Source organism: Ananas comosus, linkage group 8, assembly GCF_001540865.1.
Source record: "Ananas comosus cultivar F153 linkage group 8, ASM154086v1, whole genome shotgun sequence".
Lineage (NCBI taxonomy): Eukaryota > Viridiplantae > Streptophyta > Magnoliopsida > Poales > Bromeliaceae > Ananas > Ananas comosus.
The window spans coordinates 12,885,700-12,906,044 of NC_033628.1; the positions used below are offsets into that span (position 1 = coordinate 12,885,700).

Consider the following 20,345-nt stretch of genomic DNA (forward strand, 5'->3'; position numbering starts at 1 on the left):
CTCTCTCTCTCTCTCTCTCTCTCTATATATATATATATATATATATATATATATTTTCGTAAGTTCAAACATTGTAAATCTAACGCAGATACTTTTAAAAGTATCGTAGTTTTGTTTTCTTCTATTGTGCGGGATGTGCGCGCGCGCGCACACACATGAGAGAGAGATTATACTTAGTCAAGTCCAAAAAGATGGCCTCTTGTATGGAAATTTAAGTGTTTGATAACCTGCATATAAGGGTTTCTTATGGGTCATTCATCAGTAGTTTATAAAATGGAGAAAACAAGGACTATTGATCACAGAAGATGAGAAGATGGTGACACTCTACTAGAATTTTGAAGACTAAGCTCAGAATCGCAAACCATTGCTCAAAGAATAAACACTCCATTTGTTTCGTCGAATTTTCACACACTAGGTTGGTCAATTGTCTCCAAAGACAATGATGTTGAGAAAAATAAACAGGCATTAAATTTCCCTTGGCACTCATCATAGAATTTTCCCTCTTCAATGCCTATTATTTTATATGACTTTACTATATATATATAATACACTAGGTTGGTCGATTGTCTCCAGGTCTCGAGTATTTTTATTATTATTATTTTTTTAAATCCAAGTACCGTGGCACTGATTTTAAACACACATCTTAAAGCTTATATACAACGAGTTAACATTGGATTGAAATAGCAAGATAAAAGAAATTTAAACACACATCTTAAAGCTTATATACAACGAGTTAACATTGGATTGAAATGGTCGGGCGGACACACCGTGCTTCCCAGCCTTCGACAAGATCGGAATCCAGCCGGAGATGCTTAGGGCCTTCGACGTGCGATAGAAATGGTCGGTCGGAACTTCTTCCGTGCAGTGGTGCTGCCCGGCCGGAGAGAGCGGGCTTTTCAAATTCGAATCCTTCCCGGCCCTCGGATACCTCACCCCTACCCACCCTCTGTGATGGTTGTGATAGGTCTGTCAAGGCCTTGACAGCTTGTCCTCCTACTGCCTTGCCCTTGACTGCTGGTTCCTCTTCCGTGCCGGTTGATCCTACTTCTCTCGGTAGACCCGCTTCTTTCGACCCGGATTCGCTCGCCGTTCCAGTTGCAGGGTGCCCTGAGATAGCGGCCCCCGTGAATGTGATGCTTGGCCCATTGCCGGTGGGCCCACCCATTTCTATTTTTCTGAGATCCTCCCCTTCGGTTGTAAAGGGCCCGGATACGCCCGCTTCAATGGGAGTTGCCCTAGAGCTATCTGGCCCTCTGCAGCCTCTGCCCGCGGGCCCGGATTTGCCCGCGCCTACGGGAGTCGCCCTTTCGGACGTGGCCTGCCCCGTTCTGGTGGGGCCCGCGATTGGATCCCCTGAGCTAACTGGCTCACTGCCGCCACTGCCCACCCTCGCACCTGGCGTCGGGGGCCCGGTTTCGATGATTGGATCCCCTGAGCAGCCCGGCCCTTCCTCTGTAAGGGGCCCCCCACCGCCTGTCCCATTTCCAATCTCTCCTCTCTCATTTCAACCCCCTAGATCCATCAGACGCAGCTCCCGCCTTGCCTCTAAGAACAGAGGTATTTGCAAGAGTTCGATTCAAAGAGCTCAGGACCTTCTGTCATCGAAGCTCAAATCTGCAACATCCTCTTTTAGAATGGCTGAGCCCTCCACCCCTCCCCCTGAGGCTCCTCCTGCCGAGCTCTTGGATCAGGCTGAGACTGCGGCGCCCCCTGCGCTTTTGAATGCGGCTGCTCTCTATTCCACTCCCCAGAATCAACCTTCCAGGCCTGAGAAGATCCCCCCCCTCTCTAGAGACCACTCGCTGCCTCTCTCTGTTCATGAAGTCAACGATATCTTAGCTTCATGTGGTATCTTATTTAAGGATTCGGGGCCGTCGAAGGAGATCGCTGCCTTGCAGCTGAGAGGGGTGGGGATTTCAAATCCTGCCCCCAACAGGTTTTGATTTCTGGGCCCATCCTTGTGTGTGCTGTTTCCTTGTTTTAATGCCTAGAAATAGAACCTTTCGTTTCTTATCGTGGAATGTACGTGGTCTCAATGACCGAACAAAGTGTTCCGTTGTTCGGTCTTTCATCCGCTCTTGTAAGGTCTCTGTTGTCTGCCTTCAAGAGACTAAGCTCTCTTCTACTTCCCTTGTCAAATTCCGCTTGTTTTGTGGCTACCACCTCCAGGAGTTTCGCACGATTGACGCTGAGGGGACCAGAGGTGGCATTCTTACAGCTTGGAACCCATACCTATTTGATTGTTTGCAACATTGGGCCGGCTCTCATCTCCTTAATACTCTGCTCAGACGTAAGATTGATGGTTGTCTCTTCCTAATTTCCAATGTTTATGGGCCTACGGGAAACTCCGCCAAAGCCTTCTTCTTTGATGAACTTAGAAACGCAAAGGCCCTTTCCAGAGGTTTGTGGCTAGCCATGGGCGATTTCAACGTCATCCTCTCGCTTCAAGATAAAAATGGAGCTCCTTCAAACTTAACTGACATTTTGAATTTTCGGCAAGTGGTGAATGATATTGGTCTCTTCGATGTCCCGCTGATGAACAAAGCCTTCACCTGGTCCGATGGAAGGCGTAACCCCATCCTTGAACGTCTCGATCGTGCCCTCATTTCGCAAGATTGGCTGCTTCATTTTCCTCGCTCCACCCTCAAAGCTCTACCGCGACCGCGTTCTAATCATTCCCCGTTGGTGCTTTCCGCCTTCACTTTTGTCCCCTCTCCCAGCCTATTCAGATTTGAGTCTTGCTGGCTACTTTGCCTCTCTTTATCTGAGGTTGTCTCCAACGCCTGGAAGTCCGAGCTTCTGGTCTCGGATCCGATCTCACTTTTCAATTCCAAAGCTGAGGGGCTACGGAAGGCACTGACGTCCTGGAGCAAGAGCTTTTCCTCGGATCTTAAGCTTCAGACCTCCAACTGCCTGTACTGGATCGCTTGGCTGGATTCAGCGGAAGAGCTAAGACCGCTTTCGCCTATAAAATGCAATCTCCGCCCGAAACTTAAAATAAGATATGAGGAGCTCTGTTTACTTGAGGAAATCAAATGGAAACAACGGTCAAGAGTTCGATGGCTTCGGGAGGGGGACGCAAATACTAAGTTTTTCCACCTCCGCGCCTCTTCCCGCAGAAGCATCAACAACATCTCGCAGCTCTCGAATGGCACCAATCTTCTCTCCACCCCCATTGCTATTGCTAACCATTTGTACAACTTCTTCCATTCTCAGCTAGGTTTCATGCCTCAGACTACAGCAAATATATCCTTCTCTTCCCTCTATGGGCAGCCTGAGATCGATCTGTCCTTCCTCACCACTCCCTTCTCGTCTGATGAAGTGAAATTGGCCATCTGGTCAAGTGCGCCAGACAAAGCTCCAGGCCCGGATGGTTTTTCGATTCTCTTTTATCGTCGCTTTTGGCATCTCCTGAAGGCGGATATTATGGAAGTCTTCTACGCCTTTTACCAAGGTTCGGCTGATTTGAGTAGCCTGAACACTGGGTGGATCTGCCCGATCCCTAAATCACCGACTTTCCTATTAGCGTCTGACCTGCGCCCGATCAGTCTCATCCACAGTATCGGCAAGATCATCTCAAAAGTGCTAGCCTCTCGCCTCCAACCTGCCATGACTCGGCTGATTAATCCGTTTCAGGCGGCTTTCATCAAAGGACGTCACATTCTAGACAATTTCTTCTGCGCTCATATCCTTACCCACCACCTTAAAGCTACAAATACCCCGGCGGCCATCCTCAAGATCGATTTCCAGCGGGCGTTTGATCACATAAAGTGGTCCTTCCTTCAAGATTTACTTTTATCTCGGGGTTTTGGCCAGAGGTGGAACAATTGGATCTCGGTCCTGCTGGGTTCGAATACATCTGCGGTACTTCTCAATGGAGTGCCTGGCAGATCTTTCGTTCATAAGAAAGGGCTCCGTCAAGGAGATCCACTCTCCCCTCTCCTCTTCGTCCTATGTATTGATGTTCTCTTCAGACTAGTGGATAAGGCGGTTCTCTCTGATCATCTTCCTGCGGTGGGAATCGGCGATGTCAAAGTTCATTCCCTCCATTTCGCGGATGATGTCCTCTTGTTCTTTGATGGATCAATCAGATCAGCGACTATCATCAAATCCATCCTGGATGCATTCTCCGAATGTTCGGGGCTCAAGATCAACTTCAACAAGAGTACGCTAACGCCCATCAACATAGCTGATGAGCAGGCTGCAGCTGTCTCCACGATTTTCAATTGCCCTTTACAACCTTTCCCCCTGTCGTATCTGGGCTTACCTCTATCTCCTAAGAATCTTCGACGGGCTGATTATCTTCCACTCATTGAGAACATCGACAAGCGCCTTGCGGGTTGGAAATGCGCATCTCTTTCGAGAGGAGGACGCCTAATCCTGCTCAACTCCGTTCTCTCTTCACTTCCGACGTATTTTTGCTCTGTTTTTGCCCTGCCTTCATGGGTTATTAAAGAAATCGACAAGATTAGGCGAGGCTTCTTCTGGAAAGGCAAAAACAAGACGAATGGCTTCCATTGTCTTGCTAGCTGGAATCAGGTTTGCCGCCCGCTCAATGTTGGAGGGGTAGGAATCAGAAAGTTACAGGTGGCGAACTCGGCACTTTTGATGAAGAGCCTTTGGAAATACTACAGTTCTCCGTCCCTCCCTTGGGTCACCCTGTTGAAACAGAAACACTATAAACGAAAGCCGGCCGCGATCGCAAAGAGCGCTCCGAAGAGATGCTGCCCCATCTGGCGTGGTATTTTCAAGATGCAAGTGCCCTTCCTCATCTCGATAGATTTTATTCTTCACGACGGTATCGAAACCCCCTTCTGGATCGGCCGGTGGAGTGGCCACACCTCGCTCCGGAATTGTTTCCCAAATCTTTACGAGGCCTCTACCAACACCAGCATTTCGGTCAACAGGTGGAGTCGTCGCTTTGCCAACCTCCAAAACTTGGGATTCGACTTTCCTCTCAACTTCAAGGAGGACCAGGAGTTTCAGCAACTCTTGCCGATGGTGAATACCCTGGTCCTGTCCCCGGACATCAGCGATTCAATCCTTTGGAGATGGACAGGTGACGGTAAATTCTCGGTAAAAAGTGCTTCCGATTTTCTTTTATATGATGGGTTAAACAATTGCAGCCTCCCTTTTCTCTGGAATCTTAAAGTCCCGCTCAAAGTTAAGCTCTTCATTTGGTTCGCGGTGAGAAATAAAGTCTCGACGACAGACAATCTCATGAAACGTGGATGGCATGGACCACCTATTTGCGTCCTTTGCAATTTTGAGGGCGAATCACTGACACATATCTTGTTCTCGTGCTCTTTCGCATCATCTGTCTGGAACCGTATTATGCCTACTACCGGGCTAAATTTTGCCGGGACTAGAAGTATGGTAGAAGGTTTAGATACACGATGGACAAGAATGAGGCGATCGGCACCAGCAAAATACCAAAACTACATCGATCTTACTTTCGCAGCCTTTTGTTGGGAAATCTGGAAAGAGCGGAATAGGAGAATCTTTGAGAACAGACAAGTTCGTTTCGATACTCTGGGAAGGACCATCCTCGAGACAGTCTACTTTTGGAACGTGGTCTTAGCCAGATCCAAACCTTAGGTTCTCGATCTCCTCATTCCCTGGGACGAGATGTGTTCTCTCTACTTCCCAGTTGCTCTTTTGTCTTTTGTCTACTTTCTTTAGCCTTAGGCTCTCTTTTGTTCCCTTGAGGGGATGGTTGTACCCTCGAAGGGGTCACCCTTGTATTTTCGGTCAGCTGCCTCTTCTTGTAAAATAGGGTTTATCCCTGTTTAATCAAAAAAAAAACATTGGATTGAAATAGCAAGATAAAAGAAACTTCCTCTACCTCGTATATTTCTTTACCTCTAATATACAGTGTGTGGATGCTCCCCTTGAAAGTCATTGCTTGAAAGGTCCTCTATAACCATAAATGCACTACGAATAGTCGACAAACGGAGCAGTAAACTTAAAAATCCAATGAAAAGGGAGGTGGGATGTTACATTATCATAATAAATTAGAATGAGAGATGATAAAACTTTATAAGAATTGCATTTGCAAGCATGTTTATTATTATTATCATTATAAAGAGAAAAAAATTTCTTGGTACTGATAACAGAAGAGACTTGTAATTACTTACAAAATGAGATCGCACATGTCGCTTTATTCGTTAATCAACAGTCAATAAAGAATTAACAAAATACAATCGAAAGCTCTGCTCGTTTCGACGGAATTATTTGCGCTATCACATTTACGCATACGAAAATATAAACATCACATCACTCTCTAGCTAATAATAGCACCGACTTCACCTTCCGTTTTCTGCATCTTTGCTTCCTGCTGCTTAATCGCGTAGGTCAAAGATCTCACATCCAATGCTCTAGATACTTGGCTTTCAGACAGAGACTGGAGAAAAAGAAAGAAAGCATTAAAGAAGGTGGTTAAATAACATAACAATAATAAAGATTTTTCATATATGAGTAGTCTTACAAATAGTAAGGCCACATACTGCTACAAACTTTACCTATCTGATTTAGTTCACAATAGACATAGTTTGATCAGTCATGCAAAAAATAAGATATAAGTAAACATTTTTTAAAGAAAAGACATGATTAACATGTTAAGTACACACCATCTTTTGGAACTTTCCATAGAGTACAAGGATTCGCAATTTAATACATAAACGATATCTTTCTCAGAGATCTTATACGAAGCGATCAAAATGTCCCTAGGAGATATGCAAAAAAAAAATACCAATGCATCCAAGTAGGCCCTTAATGCAAGATCGTCGATAGAGCAATCCACGAACGAAAGTTAAATGTATCATGTACACAATTATCTCGACGTATTACTCCAAAAGGAACAAAAAGACATATTTCGCAACTAACCTTCTCGAGGAGTTCCGCTTTTCGTTTTAGCTCTTCCTCTGAAACTCCTTGCTTGTGAATTGTTCGGAGAACATAAAGAATATGCGATTGGAGATATTGCGAGCAATGCTCTTTAAGAGTACACTGCGGAATAGTAGATTCGCAACCTGCTTGGTTAAAAGGACAGTTTATGAGCCTCATAGGGCACACTGTTATACAATGCCTATCCATCTCGCGCCTCATAAGGCTCTGTGAGCAGTTCTGCTCACAAGAGAGCACTTTGAACGGGCACGCCGAGTCGTGCTTCTCCATGTGTTCAGCAGAAAATTTAGCTAGGCATCCTTCATTGGGGCAATCCATAGGCCTAAAGCAACAAGCATTTTTATGCGCAACGAGCTCATGTTCCGAGCCGAATTTCATCACGCAATGGAAAGCGCTCTTCAAGTCGACGTTCCTAAGAAGCACTTGTGAAACGGTTTCCCTCCTGTCGATCGACCAAAATTCGTCCATCTCCATCTCTTGCACAAAGTCGTCGATTTTGTCCTCTCGGCTCTCGCTCAGCAACCAATTCGAAACGCGGCTGAAGAAGTTTCTCTTTGAGCTCGAAAAGTTGTCCAGAAACTCCGATATGATTTCGACTGGATCGTCAGAAGTTTCTTCCGTCTGGGCCTGCGCGCCTTCTTGTGGGACAACAGATTCGGCGATGAAAGTCTCGCTTCTTTGGGTGAGATAGTCCACCATTTCCTTCCTCAGATCGATGGCCACGGAAGACGGGCTCTTGAAAAGGCCGCCGGTAGTGTTGTCGACACAAGCCGTGGCTAATCCGGGAAGCAAGACTTGCGCGATTTTATGCACCAATTCTCGATCGCAGTAGTCGCAACTAAAAGGCAAGCACTCTCCCTTTACTAGTCGTCTCGCGAATCCGAAACTGGTTGATCCATGCACTCTCCCTTTACTGGTTCCGAATCCGAAACTGGTTGATCCATGCACTCTCCCTTTACTGGTCCCGAATCCGAAACTGGTTGATCCATGCACTCTCCCTTTACTGGTCCCGGATCCGAAACTGGTTGATCCATTACTTCTTAATCAATGCCTATAAATGAACAGCGAAAAACATTAAAAAGTTGGGGAAATAACGAAAGGGCGATGCAAAAAGATAGGAATAATTATTTTTGCTTTCGTTCATTTACATTGATCTCAAAAGTCGTAGCCGTTACGCAAAATTGAATTATACGCGCACACTGTACCTGATTGGTACGTTCACTGTCACACAGGAATAGGTAGCATCAAAATCTGGAACAAAAATGTCTCCATCTTTAATTTCAAAAAAAAAAAACCTAAATTGTTAATCAGATAAACAATCGGAAAAATCAATGAAATTCCTGCGATAAATATTCTCTTAAAAAAAAAAAAAATGAACCCCCCCAGCCCCCCAAACCAAAAAGGGAAAAAAAAATTCTAGATCTAAGAATCTCCACATCTCAACGCAAAAAAAACAAAAAAAAAAAAAGAAGCTAACGAATGTAATTACATACAAAGACACCTAAATATCTCCTTCCCATCAAGATCGAACGCACATTCTCTCAAACACGAGGAATAGGAAAGCACATGACAAATAGAACGCTTTAAATTGAGAGGGCACGAACCGTTGCTTGATCTCTTTTGTTGATGGTCACATTTGAGCTCGTTAATGGATGAGGAGATTGGGTGGAAACGATGAAGAGGAGGAATGCGAAGCGAAAGATGTAAAATGGGGGATTGAGAGGGATGAGAGAGGGTGCGCGCAGGCCGTTAGATCCGTTGGAGATTTGGTCTCAAGATAGAGAGAGAAAGAAGTGGAACCGTTAACCAACTAGTTGGGTCGATCTGAGCCGTCCATCCGCAAGTCCTCCTAAGATGATGAGCCAACTGAAGGAAGAAGCCTGGACAATTTTGAGTGGACAATTTTATCTTACAAAATTTTAATTTTATAATCTAATCTTTAATTTATTTAATTTGAATGAGTTAATTATACTTTCACTTTAAAAAATCAAACTATTTTTTTAATTTAATAAATTTATCATTGCAAGAATTATATAAAATTTACTGACTAAACTTTTTAAAATAAACTACGTATTTATTTAAAATTTTAAATTTAAAATATTATTGACTGATTCAAATCAAATAAATTAAAAGATTTGATAGTAAAATTAAATAATCGACTCCAAATAGACTATAGTTCTTCACATTTTACCAAAAATATGAAGAACTATACTTTCGAGTGGACAATTTGATCTTTCAAAATTTTAATTTTATAATCTAATTTTTTAATTTATTTAACTTGAATGAGTTTATAATACTTTTACTTTAAAGATTTAAACTAATTTCTTAATTTAATAAATTTATCATTGCTAAAATTATATAAAACTTACTAACTAAACTTTTTAAAATAAACAACATATTTAAATTTTAAATTCAAGCAGTAAATTCAAGATATTACTCACGGACTCAAATTAAACAAATTAAAAAATTTAAGAGTAAAATTAAATAATCAACTCTAAATGGTCTACAGTTCTTCACATTTTTTCCGAAAAGGGAGGGGGGACAAAAAAAGAGAGGAGCAACATCCACTCCAACCAAATATCTATTTCTTCACAAATTTCATTGAACTTTCTCGGCCCTAATGAAAATAATGCAAGAAATAGGTACACTCCAGTTTCAAGTTCAAATTCTAGTACTAAAGATACAAGTATTTGTAAGAATAAAACAAGATCGTTTCCAATGTTTATGAACATTTTTTGAAAAACTCCATCCATTTGTACTCCAAATACAATCTGATTAAGTTCCTACATTTACAGCACACCAAAGCAGTCACAGTAATATCACACTGAAATGATAATCACTAATAAGGAAAACAGCAGCTCAGACATGTAAATGAAAAAAATACAATCCACCACCAATGAATAAGAACGCAAACACATAATGCGCACAACACAACAAAGTGGTGGATGAGGGATTTAAGATATTAGCAAAACCACATAAATGAAATCATCAGGCATTATAATACAGGATATACGACGCGGCATTTAACTTTATCGGGCCCATGATACAGCGTCGAACTCATCCCGCGCTGACTTGTACAACTCAAGTCTCTTGGCACACTGCAGCCTCCGCTCCATCAGCGCGGGATCCTCATCTAAGAGCTGCGCAAGCTGCTTGCCCTGCAAAGGAAGGACTAGTAAGCGCCTGTAGTGATTGGTAAAATGCAGTTATGGTACTTCGTAGAACCTCTAACCAAGCCAAATAAGCCCTAAAGAGATCTAGCAAATAAAAAAAGAGGCTCCAAATACAAACTTGGCTAAGGCATGTGGTACCTCCTTTCTCCCTATTTGGGTGTAGAAATGACTAAGCAAAGAGCGTTTGGCTTCTCGGACTTGACAGTGGACAGCAGCTTTCGGAATCGAGTTTTTTAGAGTCTCAGATACCATCGCAATGTAAGAGGACACATTCAAAGCAATCCTTCTGAAATGCCCATCAGTGTATCGGTCGATTGAAGGGTTGGTGGCAGGATTCCCGCCCTTCTCAACTTCCTGTGGAAGCTTCCTGAAGAAGTCTACAGTTAGATAGGAAGCTTCCATGTCAACTAGCCGGATTGTCGTCTTACGGCTCTCCTCACGGAATCTCTCCAGGGCTTCGTAGGACGCAGCTGCAAGTTCAGCTTGGAGAGTGGGGAATCTCTTCAGTTCCTGATGATCAGAGCACAACGCATCACTTATAATGATAGGGCTTTCGCGCATGTATCAGCAAAAAATCATCTACCTACGCACATATACCCTCACAAAATTCTGATTTCACCTATACCCTTCTCTAGTGCACTTTCTCCACAAAACCTAATTCGTGAAATGTACGCTTCAAAGGAGGCCATTGATTTTGTATTCTCAGCTTTCTTCTTTTTTTTATCAGTTGTAGGTGTTTTGTTGTTTCGGGGGGGGGGGGCGATGGGGTGTGGGGTGGGGATGGAAAATTCACGTTTTGCAGGGAAATATATGTAAAAGATAGTTCTGCAGGAATATATGTGCAAATATGATCATATTTTAATTAATGACCACTTGACAGCATTCCCTTTGATGAAGAAATGACAATACACCAACCTGAGTCTCTCCGATTGATTTCCTTACCAATTCCTTCAAAACATAGTGCACCTGCCATAAAGAGAAATTAGCATTACTAAAACTACGTAAAGCTTTCAGAAGAAAATTGAGTAATGTGGAAAGAAGCCTCTCTTACAGCATCAACAGAAGCTTCTGCTGGGCCTCTAAAGTAATTGAGAGCACTCTCAATTAACCGACGGTAACCCTGCTCGGGAGCAATTAAGTGAGGCTGATAACCATCAGCTTCTGATACAACCTTCTTCACATTTTGTATAGAAAGATGGCGGTCAAATGGAAGTTTCTTCAAAGCGGCAGGGAGTTGATTATCAAAAACTCCATAAATTCGATCACCGCCTGGACGCCTGTGTTTTTAGCCAACTGATTTCAGAAACAAATGATGGAACACGTCATTCTTGAATGTAATTACACCGTTTGTGAAGGTATCCGAGGACAATTAGAAGTGTTTGAGACATATCTTTATTAATAGAGAAGATCAAATACCTAAGAAGCAACCAGCATGTATCATGTCTCACGGAAGATGACATATGGATATGCTTAGATGAAACATCAAAACTTGATAACAAGGGGAACTAATAAAAGCAGCACAACTAGCAAACATCAAACAACCAAAATCATGATTATACGACTTTTTTTTTTCTCCCTCTGAGACATGTGAATAGCATATCTGAATGCTAATATTAGTGTGCTTGCTAATCAGGAATCTTCAACCTAATGCACAGTAGTAACAAATAGATACAAAAACTATTGAATCTTTAAAGGCAAGAAAGGTTGTTAACTGAGAATTAAATCATTTACCCTCCATCAAGATGCTCTTTGAATATCTTGTCAAATGCACGGCAAAGTTCCAATATCATGTATAATTGAGCCTAAAAATGCACCACCAATGAAACAAAATTAAGCTGCAAACTTCATCAACACGCAAGTTATGTAACAATATTAATATCTCACCCCTGCATCAACAGCAATAGGTCTACCAAGGTGGTCCATCTCTGATTCAAGCTCATCAATACTTTTGTTTATCAATGATGTAATACTTGGTATCCTTGCCCTGATCACCGACTCAAGGTGCTGAAAGCATAAGCCACCATTATAACAACTACAACAGATAATTTTCAAGGGAATAAAGGACATAAGAAATAACGGGCTCCTTATATACCTTTGAAAGAAGCTTAGCGAGATACTCTGAACCCATTTTGCTAGACAAGTGGGAGTAATCTGGACTCGTAGCAAAGTATTCCTTTTCCTTTCGCCTGGCAACAATCATGTCAACATTTTTATTAATATCAGCCTGAGAGCGGTTAACAATCCCAACCCAAGGGTGCTGAAGCTTATAAGCTCTTCCTTCAAGAACCTAAAAGATGTTCCATCATAAAGGTATCAGAATCACACAGATGCTAACAAAGATATCCATCTCAGCAATTCTATCAAGCCATGCTATTTTCTTTGTGAAAAGTTCTATTGCACGCCCAAGGGAGCAAATGGAGAATGGGAAACGTACATCAAGTGCATTTGTTCCCTTATCCATCAAATCAAGCTTTGTCAGCACTCCAAAAGTCCGTTCACCTGAGCAAATTCAAGATGGATGCACAGAAATAACTTTTCAATGTGTTACAATGCACACTGAAAGCACAATTTTGCCAGTAAAAGAAAACAAGCAATCACATTAATATCATCATGGCAGAATATAAACTGACTTTCATGCTAACTTTGCTACATACCTGTTGGGTCGACTTCCCTGGCAAGCTTAATTGCATCAGACGTTGCAATGTCTTGATTGGCAGGAGTTATTGCCAGTATAATGCAATTAGGCTATAAAAGAATATAAACAAGCAATTTCTTAGAGAAAAGAACCATAGGCAATCTAGCACTATACTAAATAAGCCACCCAGTTTTAGTAGTAGATGATAATTATCAAGTAAATTCCCACATTCTATTGAAAATTCGATATACTGAAAATGTCTACTCTTCTTAGCACTAAATCTAATTCTTCCTTCTGCTCTTAAGGAAGTAGCTATGCTTCTATTGTACAAGATAAAAGGGTGTTGCCTCAGATTATTTCAAGCAGGCCATTATTTTTGTGTGAACAATTCCAAATAAATTTGTCAAATAGATGAACATAAAGAAAGCACCATGCATCATATTACTCAAACTTACACAGTTTTTGGACAGTCATTAGCAACAATCTGTGAAAAGGAGTACATTGACAGCCCAATCGGCTAAATTTTGGCCCTGCGCACATGCCACACTGAATAATCCATACTATATCACTCACAGAAATTTAGAACCTTGGTATGTTGTGACTGTAACCTAGAGCCACACTCATGATTCGTGTTATAAGCACCATAATCAAATCACTTGCAGAAAATTCTTAGAAAGAAATATAGACGCCAATGAAAGATGTTTTGCTGCTGAAAAATATATGACACATGCAAGCATAATCAGGGAATAGAATCATTCGAGACTGCTAAAGCAACTTTCCATATATCAACTTTCACAGATTCTGAGATGTAGTACCTTCTCAACATACGAGCGGACCATGTTTTCAATATCCTGAACAATGCTTTCAGGCTGCCCCTCTGTGGAGATAGTATTTTCTATGTTATGCTCTTAACGAACAAAAGGTTTTATAAATCTTGTAACCATAATCAGCAAGAGAAATAACAAGTATATTTACATACGTACCTACAGCAACCTTTGTTAGACCCGGCAAATCAATCAGTGTCAAATTGACAACTGCAAATATCAATTCAAGCATCAGATTATAAGGTAATGTAGAACATCAAGCTCATCGAGTAGGCCAATAAGAATGTAGATAACAGAAACAGAAGTAGAACGTGGCAGATCATTATTTAGCAGAATATGCAACCTATTCAGAATGAAGAAACTATAAAACGGAGAATTGAGACATCTTATCAATCAGATCTAATCAAGAGTTTGAACCAGCTACAAACCATATACAACTGAGGTTAAAATTTAAGCATGTCAAGTTGCAATAAAGCTGTTTGACAATTTCCATTTAGCAGATGATTTACACTTGCAGGTGAGATGCAATGCGAGCAGGTGATATATTATAGTATAAATCCTTCATGGGGCTTAAGCTTGAACCTTTCATGATAAAGCAAAAGAGCTTGAATGAAAGTTAGTTTCCATAAACTCAGTTATGCATAGCCACAAACAACTTTTCTTGCCATTAGCTAATAATCAAACCATCTTAATCCAAAGAAAACTATCGGACACTTAACTAGATATGACTAAAGCTAAAGTAGCATCTACATATTCAGACTGATAACTTCCAGGTAGAACTATGAATTTGTACCATTTGGTGAGTAGATGCTCAGATGAATGGGAACCGGAGAAATCTGTTTTGTCTTCCCTGTCAATCTATCAGTGTCATCTTGGATTTCTTTCCGCACAAGAGCTGAAAAATGCAAAACAAGAGTTGCAAATGTATCAGAATCAAATGAACTTGCTAGTATATGTAGGTTATAATGCCAACATTTCACATTCTGCAACCTAACATTAACAATCGCACAAGTTAATGCCTAATAGAAGCAAAAAAGAGAATTGGTTCCAAGAATAAGGTAACATCTTAGTTTGTTTCTGATGATGCAAAGAGTAAAAGCCGGATAAAAGTTTCCACACACTTTTTACTAATTATTCCAATAAAGCCTTCTTCTTTCCCCAGAATTGAATCTGGCAAAATGAAAGAGTAACTATTCCAAGCACCAAATGTAGCTAAAAACAAATCATAGTAAATTTCACCAACAATTTGAAACTATGGCGTGAATAACCAGCAAATTTAAAATCTCCAAAAAATTATAACGTAGCAGAAATCACTAACTCCTCTCGGCAGGTGAAGGAACTCAGCAATACATCTCCTGCTGCCCTTCGTCCGTCTTGTGGGCAGTTGCAGGCACCAACGCCGCCCGTACAAATTCCCTGCAAGAATCGCAATACCATAGAGAGTGAACTAGAAGGAAACAAAAACAACAGCCAAAAGATCAAAAGCATCCATAAATTCAAGAACAAATAGTTTCATGACCAAGATCCACGGGGAGGAAGTCGCGCCCCACGATGCTCTCCAACACCGAGGATTTTCCCGAACTCTGATGTCCAAATGAATAGAGACAAGCTCATTACGATCAAAGAGCACTAGAAAGAAGAAGAGGGATTGATCAACAAAGAGAGAAGGAGAAGAAAAAGAACAGGAACCTGTCCTCCAACGACGCGCGACGGAGGGAGCGCCTCCCACAGCGTCGGCAGCGCGGCTCCGTCGCGCCGCCGTGGTCGCCGAGGACGTGCAGCGCCTCTGGATCCGATTACAGAGCCCGATCAGCTCTCCATCGTCGCCATCTCGAAAACCTAACCCTAACCTAGATTCGAGACGGAGACGACGAAGAGAACAACGAGAGAGAGAGAGAGAGAGAGAGAGAGTAATAACAGAGAGTGGCTGCGAGAATAAAGGGAGATGGCCGAATCGGAAGGTTCGGGTTTTTATCTGGTGCTGAGCCTGCTTGTTTATTTTACCGTTTTATCCCTATCGATAGACTAGTTAAGCAGGTGAGGGAGGGGTATTTTCGGGAAACCGTCCATCGATAAAGAAGTAGAGGGGCTGTGACACGTGCGGAGCGGTGAGGGAATGACGCGGCTCGTGCGATTCCGAGTCCACAGCGGTGCGGGTTGTTTCAAAAAATTTCAAATTCTCGGAAAGATTTTTCAACGTATAAAAATCGCACGTAGTGTATAAAAGGAGTGTGGCACTTCCACTGCTATTTGGTGTGGCCACACAATTTACCATTCACAAAACATTCGCTGACATATTTACTTTTTTTCAAAAAATAATAAATAAAAAAAATAAACTTTTATCTTCCTCCGAATATAAATATAAAAAGAACTGTTATATTTCGAAATAGATATAATATAGGTATAAATCTGAGATAGATCAATTTTGCGTTTAATGAAAAATAGCTTATTTTTTGTAATAAAAAAAATAGCATTTTGATAGATAAATAGAATAAGAAAATAGTAAATAATTATAATAAAAAAATAGTGATATTGTCCTTTATATTATATTTAAATTTAAAATTTTAAATTTAAAATATATAATTTTTAAATTTTCTAATTTATGAAATCTCAAATTCAAAATTCAAAGTTCTAAATTTTAAATTTTAAATTTAAGATAAAATCTAAATTTAAAAATCTAACATATCTAATTTAAAATTTAAAAAATTTAAAATATTAATTTTAAATTTAAAATTACAAATTATAAATTTTTAAAATTTAAATTTAAGTTTTTAAATTTAAATAGGGATAAAACGGCTGTTCCCAACTTCCCATCCCCAAATAATCTTGCTTGGGGATAAGAGGGGAATAACCCCTTATGGCTTCCTAATCCCCCAACCAAACACTTATTTACATTTTACTTGCCACAGTAAGATAATTATGTTATTTATAAAATACATTATTTAATTATTTTATTTAATAGTAAGTTTTATAATAAATTATAAACAATGACAAAATAAAAATACACTACACTGCTGAAAAACAAATTAAAATCGCCAAAAACAAAGAGAAAGATGACGATTAAATGGAAAAAAGATTTATTCATCATGAAAAAAAAAAGGAATCAAAATTTTTTTTTGAGAGAAAGATAGCATGCTACCCGCTTCGTTTATTTCATTTAGAAATAAACTTAACTGGAAATATGAATCAACTAGGATTCGAACTTGGATCTCGGATATCAACCACCAAACCTTTTGTCACTTGCACTAGGGACGGTGGGTAAAAGAAAACATTTATTTGGTGCATACATACATAAAAACAACAAGGAAATTTTAATCTTGAATGCGACAGCCTCAAATACTTACAAGAGGTATAATTGGGAATGTTCAAATCCGCTTGAACATGATTTTGCATCTTTTGAGAAAATGGGAAAGGCAAAGCACCTTGACCTTCTCATGCTTTATTTATTAGGATAAAGAACAAGCCAACAAACGGCTTGAACATGAAACTTAAGGGATCAAAACACATGCTTATGCTAATGATGAGATAAGAGATGGTAAATGGTGGATTTCCACACTCTGTGTTGGTTTTGATCTTCAAACAGTAACTGAATAGTTCCCCCTGTGGTACTCAAGCTCAGTACTGCACACAAACTGTGATCTTCTTTGGAGCAATAATCTTCTGGTGGATCCTCCAGTTCGTCGAAAATGCGATCTGAAAGAGCGAGTCTTAGAATCAACCGTTGAATATAAAATATTAAAACACAACTTAATTATCAATAATTTTAAGTTCTTAGAGTGATTGGATACATTTCAAGGTATCATACAGCAAAAGATCTTCGGTCTGAATTTTTGTGAAGCTTCTTGTTTTATAGACGTTTTTTGAAATTTACTTCGGATTCACAACTAAACTATTGTTCTCTATCGGCTTAAATTTGTGGATAAAGTGAAATATCTTACACTCCTCATATGTGATAAAAGCACCACGTAGATGTCTCTTCCCCATCCTCAAGGTAAGTTTCTCTTGCTTGAGGTGTACCGAAGTTATTTTCACTTGAACTCTCCCTGCATATAAACCCACAGCATCACTCATATACATGCTACTAAAAATTGGCGAAAATAGCTAGTACAGTAGTAGTCAGATTACCGGTAGGCATACGAATTCGGATTCGAGCACCCCTTCGGAGAATTTTAATCTCCTCCGGGACATAATTGTTACTAACTGTTCCCAGCTCAAGTGCTGCTGCTCCTCTCAAGCCTAGAATTTTGCCCACACCATCATATATATGCATGTTAGCTTCAGAAACATGCATACGATGCAAGAAAACTCAAAGAAGTAAACTTGTTTTATCCCTAAGGTAAAATGAGAGGCATTACATGTTGCAGCAGTCGCGGTCAGCGCGAGCATTTCACTAGAATTCCTCGTCTCCGACCCCATTTTAACGGCGGATGCGATGTGGGCTCTCTCAGCTCCAACCGATTCTGCCGCTTCAGCGCAAACAGCCGCCACCAATGCGGCTGCAGAGGCCACCACTTTGTTCATCACATTCTCATCCCACTCCCCTCCTCTATTGTTATTATTATTCGCCAAACCTAAACACTTCGAGGTATTATTCATCGGTTTCATATTACTGCTCGCAACGGTTCCAGCGATCGCTGCAGCTAATCTCGCGACCGAAAGTGCAGCATGGACTTGAGCTACGCGCAGTCGAACTTCTTCTTTCTTCTTCTTTCTTTTACGTTCCCTTGAGAGGCTGCTTAGAAGTTCTCCTCTCATCCATGCTTTCATGTGCTCCACACTCATCTGTGGGACTAAAATAGTGTTGTGAACCTTTTTTTTTTTTTGATAACACTTTTTTTTTTTAGCCAAATTTACTTACCCAACAGGGAAGGAAGGTATTCAAATGTTGAGGAGAGGAAGGGTCATGAGATTTACCATCGGAAACCACGGGCTATTAAGAAGATACAGAAGAAAAAAATGAACATTTTAGCAGGACATGTCTTTTTGGACTAGTTAACCTCAAAATGAACTCTCTTCTTTTTTTTTTTTCCCTCGAAAAGCTAAGTCATAGAAAACAACGTAATAGATGTTACATGCAATAATCTGTTTACGTCAGGGCTCGAAACTTTTAGTTTGCCAATATATATATATAATTTCACTTTAAACTGATCATCTTTATACGACTATTTACATGCAAATATCTATATAAAATGAATCTTTTAGAGCAAGGTTTAAATTAGTTAATCTTTTTAATATAGTTAATTTCCATACCAATATTTGGTCGGGTCTTTGTCTGGTACCTCCATTGATCAAATGGACCATGTTCTTCTCTCTTTCTTGATCCTCTACCGAAGCATCCTTCTCTTCTGGCTCACTACCCTCAAAGCGTGGTATTAGACTCTGTACCCCACCCAAAAAAGAGGAAAAGAATATCAAGGCTAAGCACATGTGGAACTTCTCACACAACTCCCAATCATTTAAAGGGTATTAAAAATCTCTTAGAAAAAAGAAATGCAACATATGTTGAAGAATTTCAAGTGGTTTAGAAGAAATGTAGAGTATATCAGCTTTAACCAAATGGCTTCTTAACCAAAACTAGAAAGTCAAAAATAATATCTTTTTTTTTTTTTTTTTTTTGAGAAATAGGTAGCAAGCTACCTGCTTCATTCATTAAGCAAAATGAACTAAGCGTACAAGATGAAGACAGCTAAGGCCTCCTTGAAAAGCCAGAGAAAACAAAAAACGACCAAAATAAAGTACAGTGTACGAAAAAATAAAGAGGTAACTAACTAAAAGAAGTAGCTAAAGAAATCAAACACGAATGTTAAAGACAAACTTGGTCAGAGAACCTCGGTCCAAAGTTTGGTCAAGCTCGTGGTACGTTCGAGGGCCCGGGAAGCATTGGGTCTCGCATCGCGGAAGATAGTATTATTACGCTCCGTCCATATCACCCACCAAATTGCCACCAATAGGGTCAGGCTTTGTGTCCTCGACATTGCATTGTGAATGTTCGCTGTCTCCATCCATAGCCAGCAAACATCCCCCAATTCCAGTTCGCTTCTATCTGTATTTCCGGCACTGACTAGAAGGTATCTGACGAAGACACATTCCCGGAATAGGTGATCACAAGTTTCTGGACAAAGCGCACAAAAAAAGCAATACTGATCCACCGCACATCCACGACGAATCAATCTGTCCGCTGTAAGTAATCTCTTGCGTAGGAGGATCCATATGAATACTTTGATTTTCGCCGGAATTCTTAGCCTCCATAGCTGAACATACATTGAGTCAGTCTCACCGCCGTCAGTAATGAACTCGTATATGAATTTTACTGTAAAAGTTTGATTGGCAGTCCATCTCCACTTGATTATATCTGGCGTACCCGATGGACAATATTGACAGAGGAGGTTTTTAAGCGAACTCATATGTCGACGCCAGACACTGTTGTTCGTTCTATCGAGGCTTCTGGCTATGTATTTCCATCTCCACCCTTTTTCATTCCAGCATTGTGAAATTGTGACCTCCTTGTTTAATAAATGGCACCCAATATTATCAACTATCTTTCACCGATAGTACATCTAGTACGGTAGGCTAAACGTTTAATAAATGGCACCCAATATTGTCTCAAATTTAAAATCTAATTACTTCATATTTTTAATTGAGTTTATTTTCTAAAAATAAATAAGTAAAAAGAAATGAAGCGGATAACTAGCTAGCTTGCCACCTTTCCTTTTTTAAAAAAGAAAAAAAAAACTTCCAAGCATTGCATCACCTTCCAAAAGTGGTCCCTTTGGGTATTCTTGGGTCCAGTTCTTTTCTAAAACTAAA

The 20,345-nt window shown here is 40.4% G+C and overlaps 3 protein-coding genes across 3 annotated transcripts; 1 reads left to right on the forward strand and 2 right to left on the reverse strand.

Annotated features, from left to right (window-relative positions):
• On the forward strand, positions 750-1,943 carry LOC109714685 (leucine-rich repeat extensin-like protein 5). The gene has a single exon (XM_020239380.1). The coding sequence runs from the start codon at positions 750-752 to the stop codon at positions 1,941-1,943; it is 1,194 nt and encodes a 397-aa protein (XP_020094969.1).
• Positions 6,057-7,950, reverse strand: LOC109713779 (the record flags this gene model as incomplete). The annotated part of the gene is made up of 2 exons (XM_020237970.1): positions 6,057-6,403; positions 6,886-7,950. Coding segments are annotated over 2 exons (1,185 nt in total), but the record flags the coding sequence as incomplete, so codon positions are not given.
• On the reverse strand, positions 9,724-18,320 carry LOC109714686 (dynamin-related protein 1E-like). Its single transcript, XM_020239381.1, has 15 exons — positions 17,894-18,320; positions 17,120-17,231; positions 14,889-14,954; positions 14,332-14,528; positions 13,698-13,748; positions 13,530-13,591; positions 12,734-12,824; positions 12,514-12,578; positions 12,172-12,366; positions 11,964-12,083; positions 11,811-11,881; positions 11,131-11,356; positions 11,022-11,045; positions 10,218-10,589; positions 9,724-10,064 (listed from the first exon to the last, which is right to left on the reverse strand). Exons 1-15 carry the CDS (start codon positions 18,318-18,320, stop codon positions 9,936-9,938), a joined length of 2,208 nt encoding a protein of 735 aa, XP_020094970.1. The 3' UTR covers positions 9,724-9,935.

What these genes read in the sequence shown, in the direction of transcription:
- LOC109714685 (XM_020239380.1), top strand. Translation starts at nt 750, where the DNA reads ATGGTCGGGCGGACACACCGTGCTTCCCAGCCTTCGACAAGATCGGAA.
- LOC109714686 (XM_020239381.1), bottom strand. Translation starts at nt 18,320, where the DNA reads ATGAGTGTGGAGCACATGAAAGCATGGATGAGAGGAGAACTTCTAAGC. An exon ending in TCTAACAAAGGTTGCTGTAG is followed by an intron (nt 13,592 to 13,697) that starts GTACGTATGTAA and finishes CTATCTCCACAG; the next exon opens with AGGGGCAGCCTGAAAGCATT. An exon ending in CTATTGCTGTTGATGCAGGG is followed by an intron (nt 11,882 to 11,963) that starts GTGAGATATTAA and finishes GTGCATTTTTAG; the next exon opens with GCTCAATTATACATGATATT.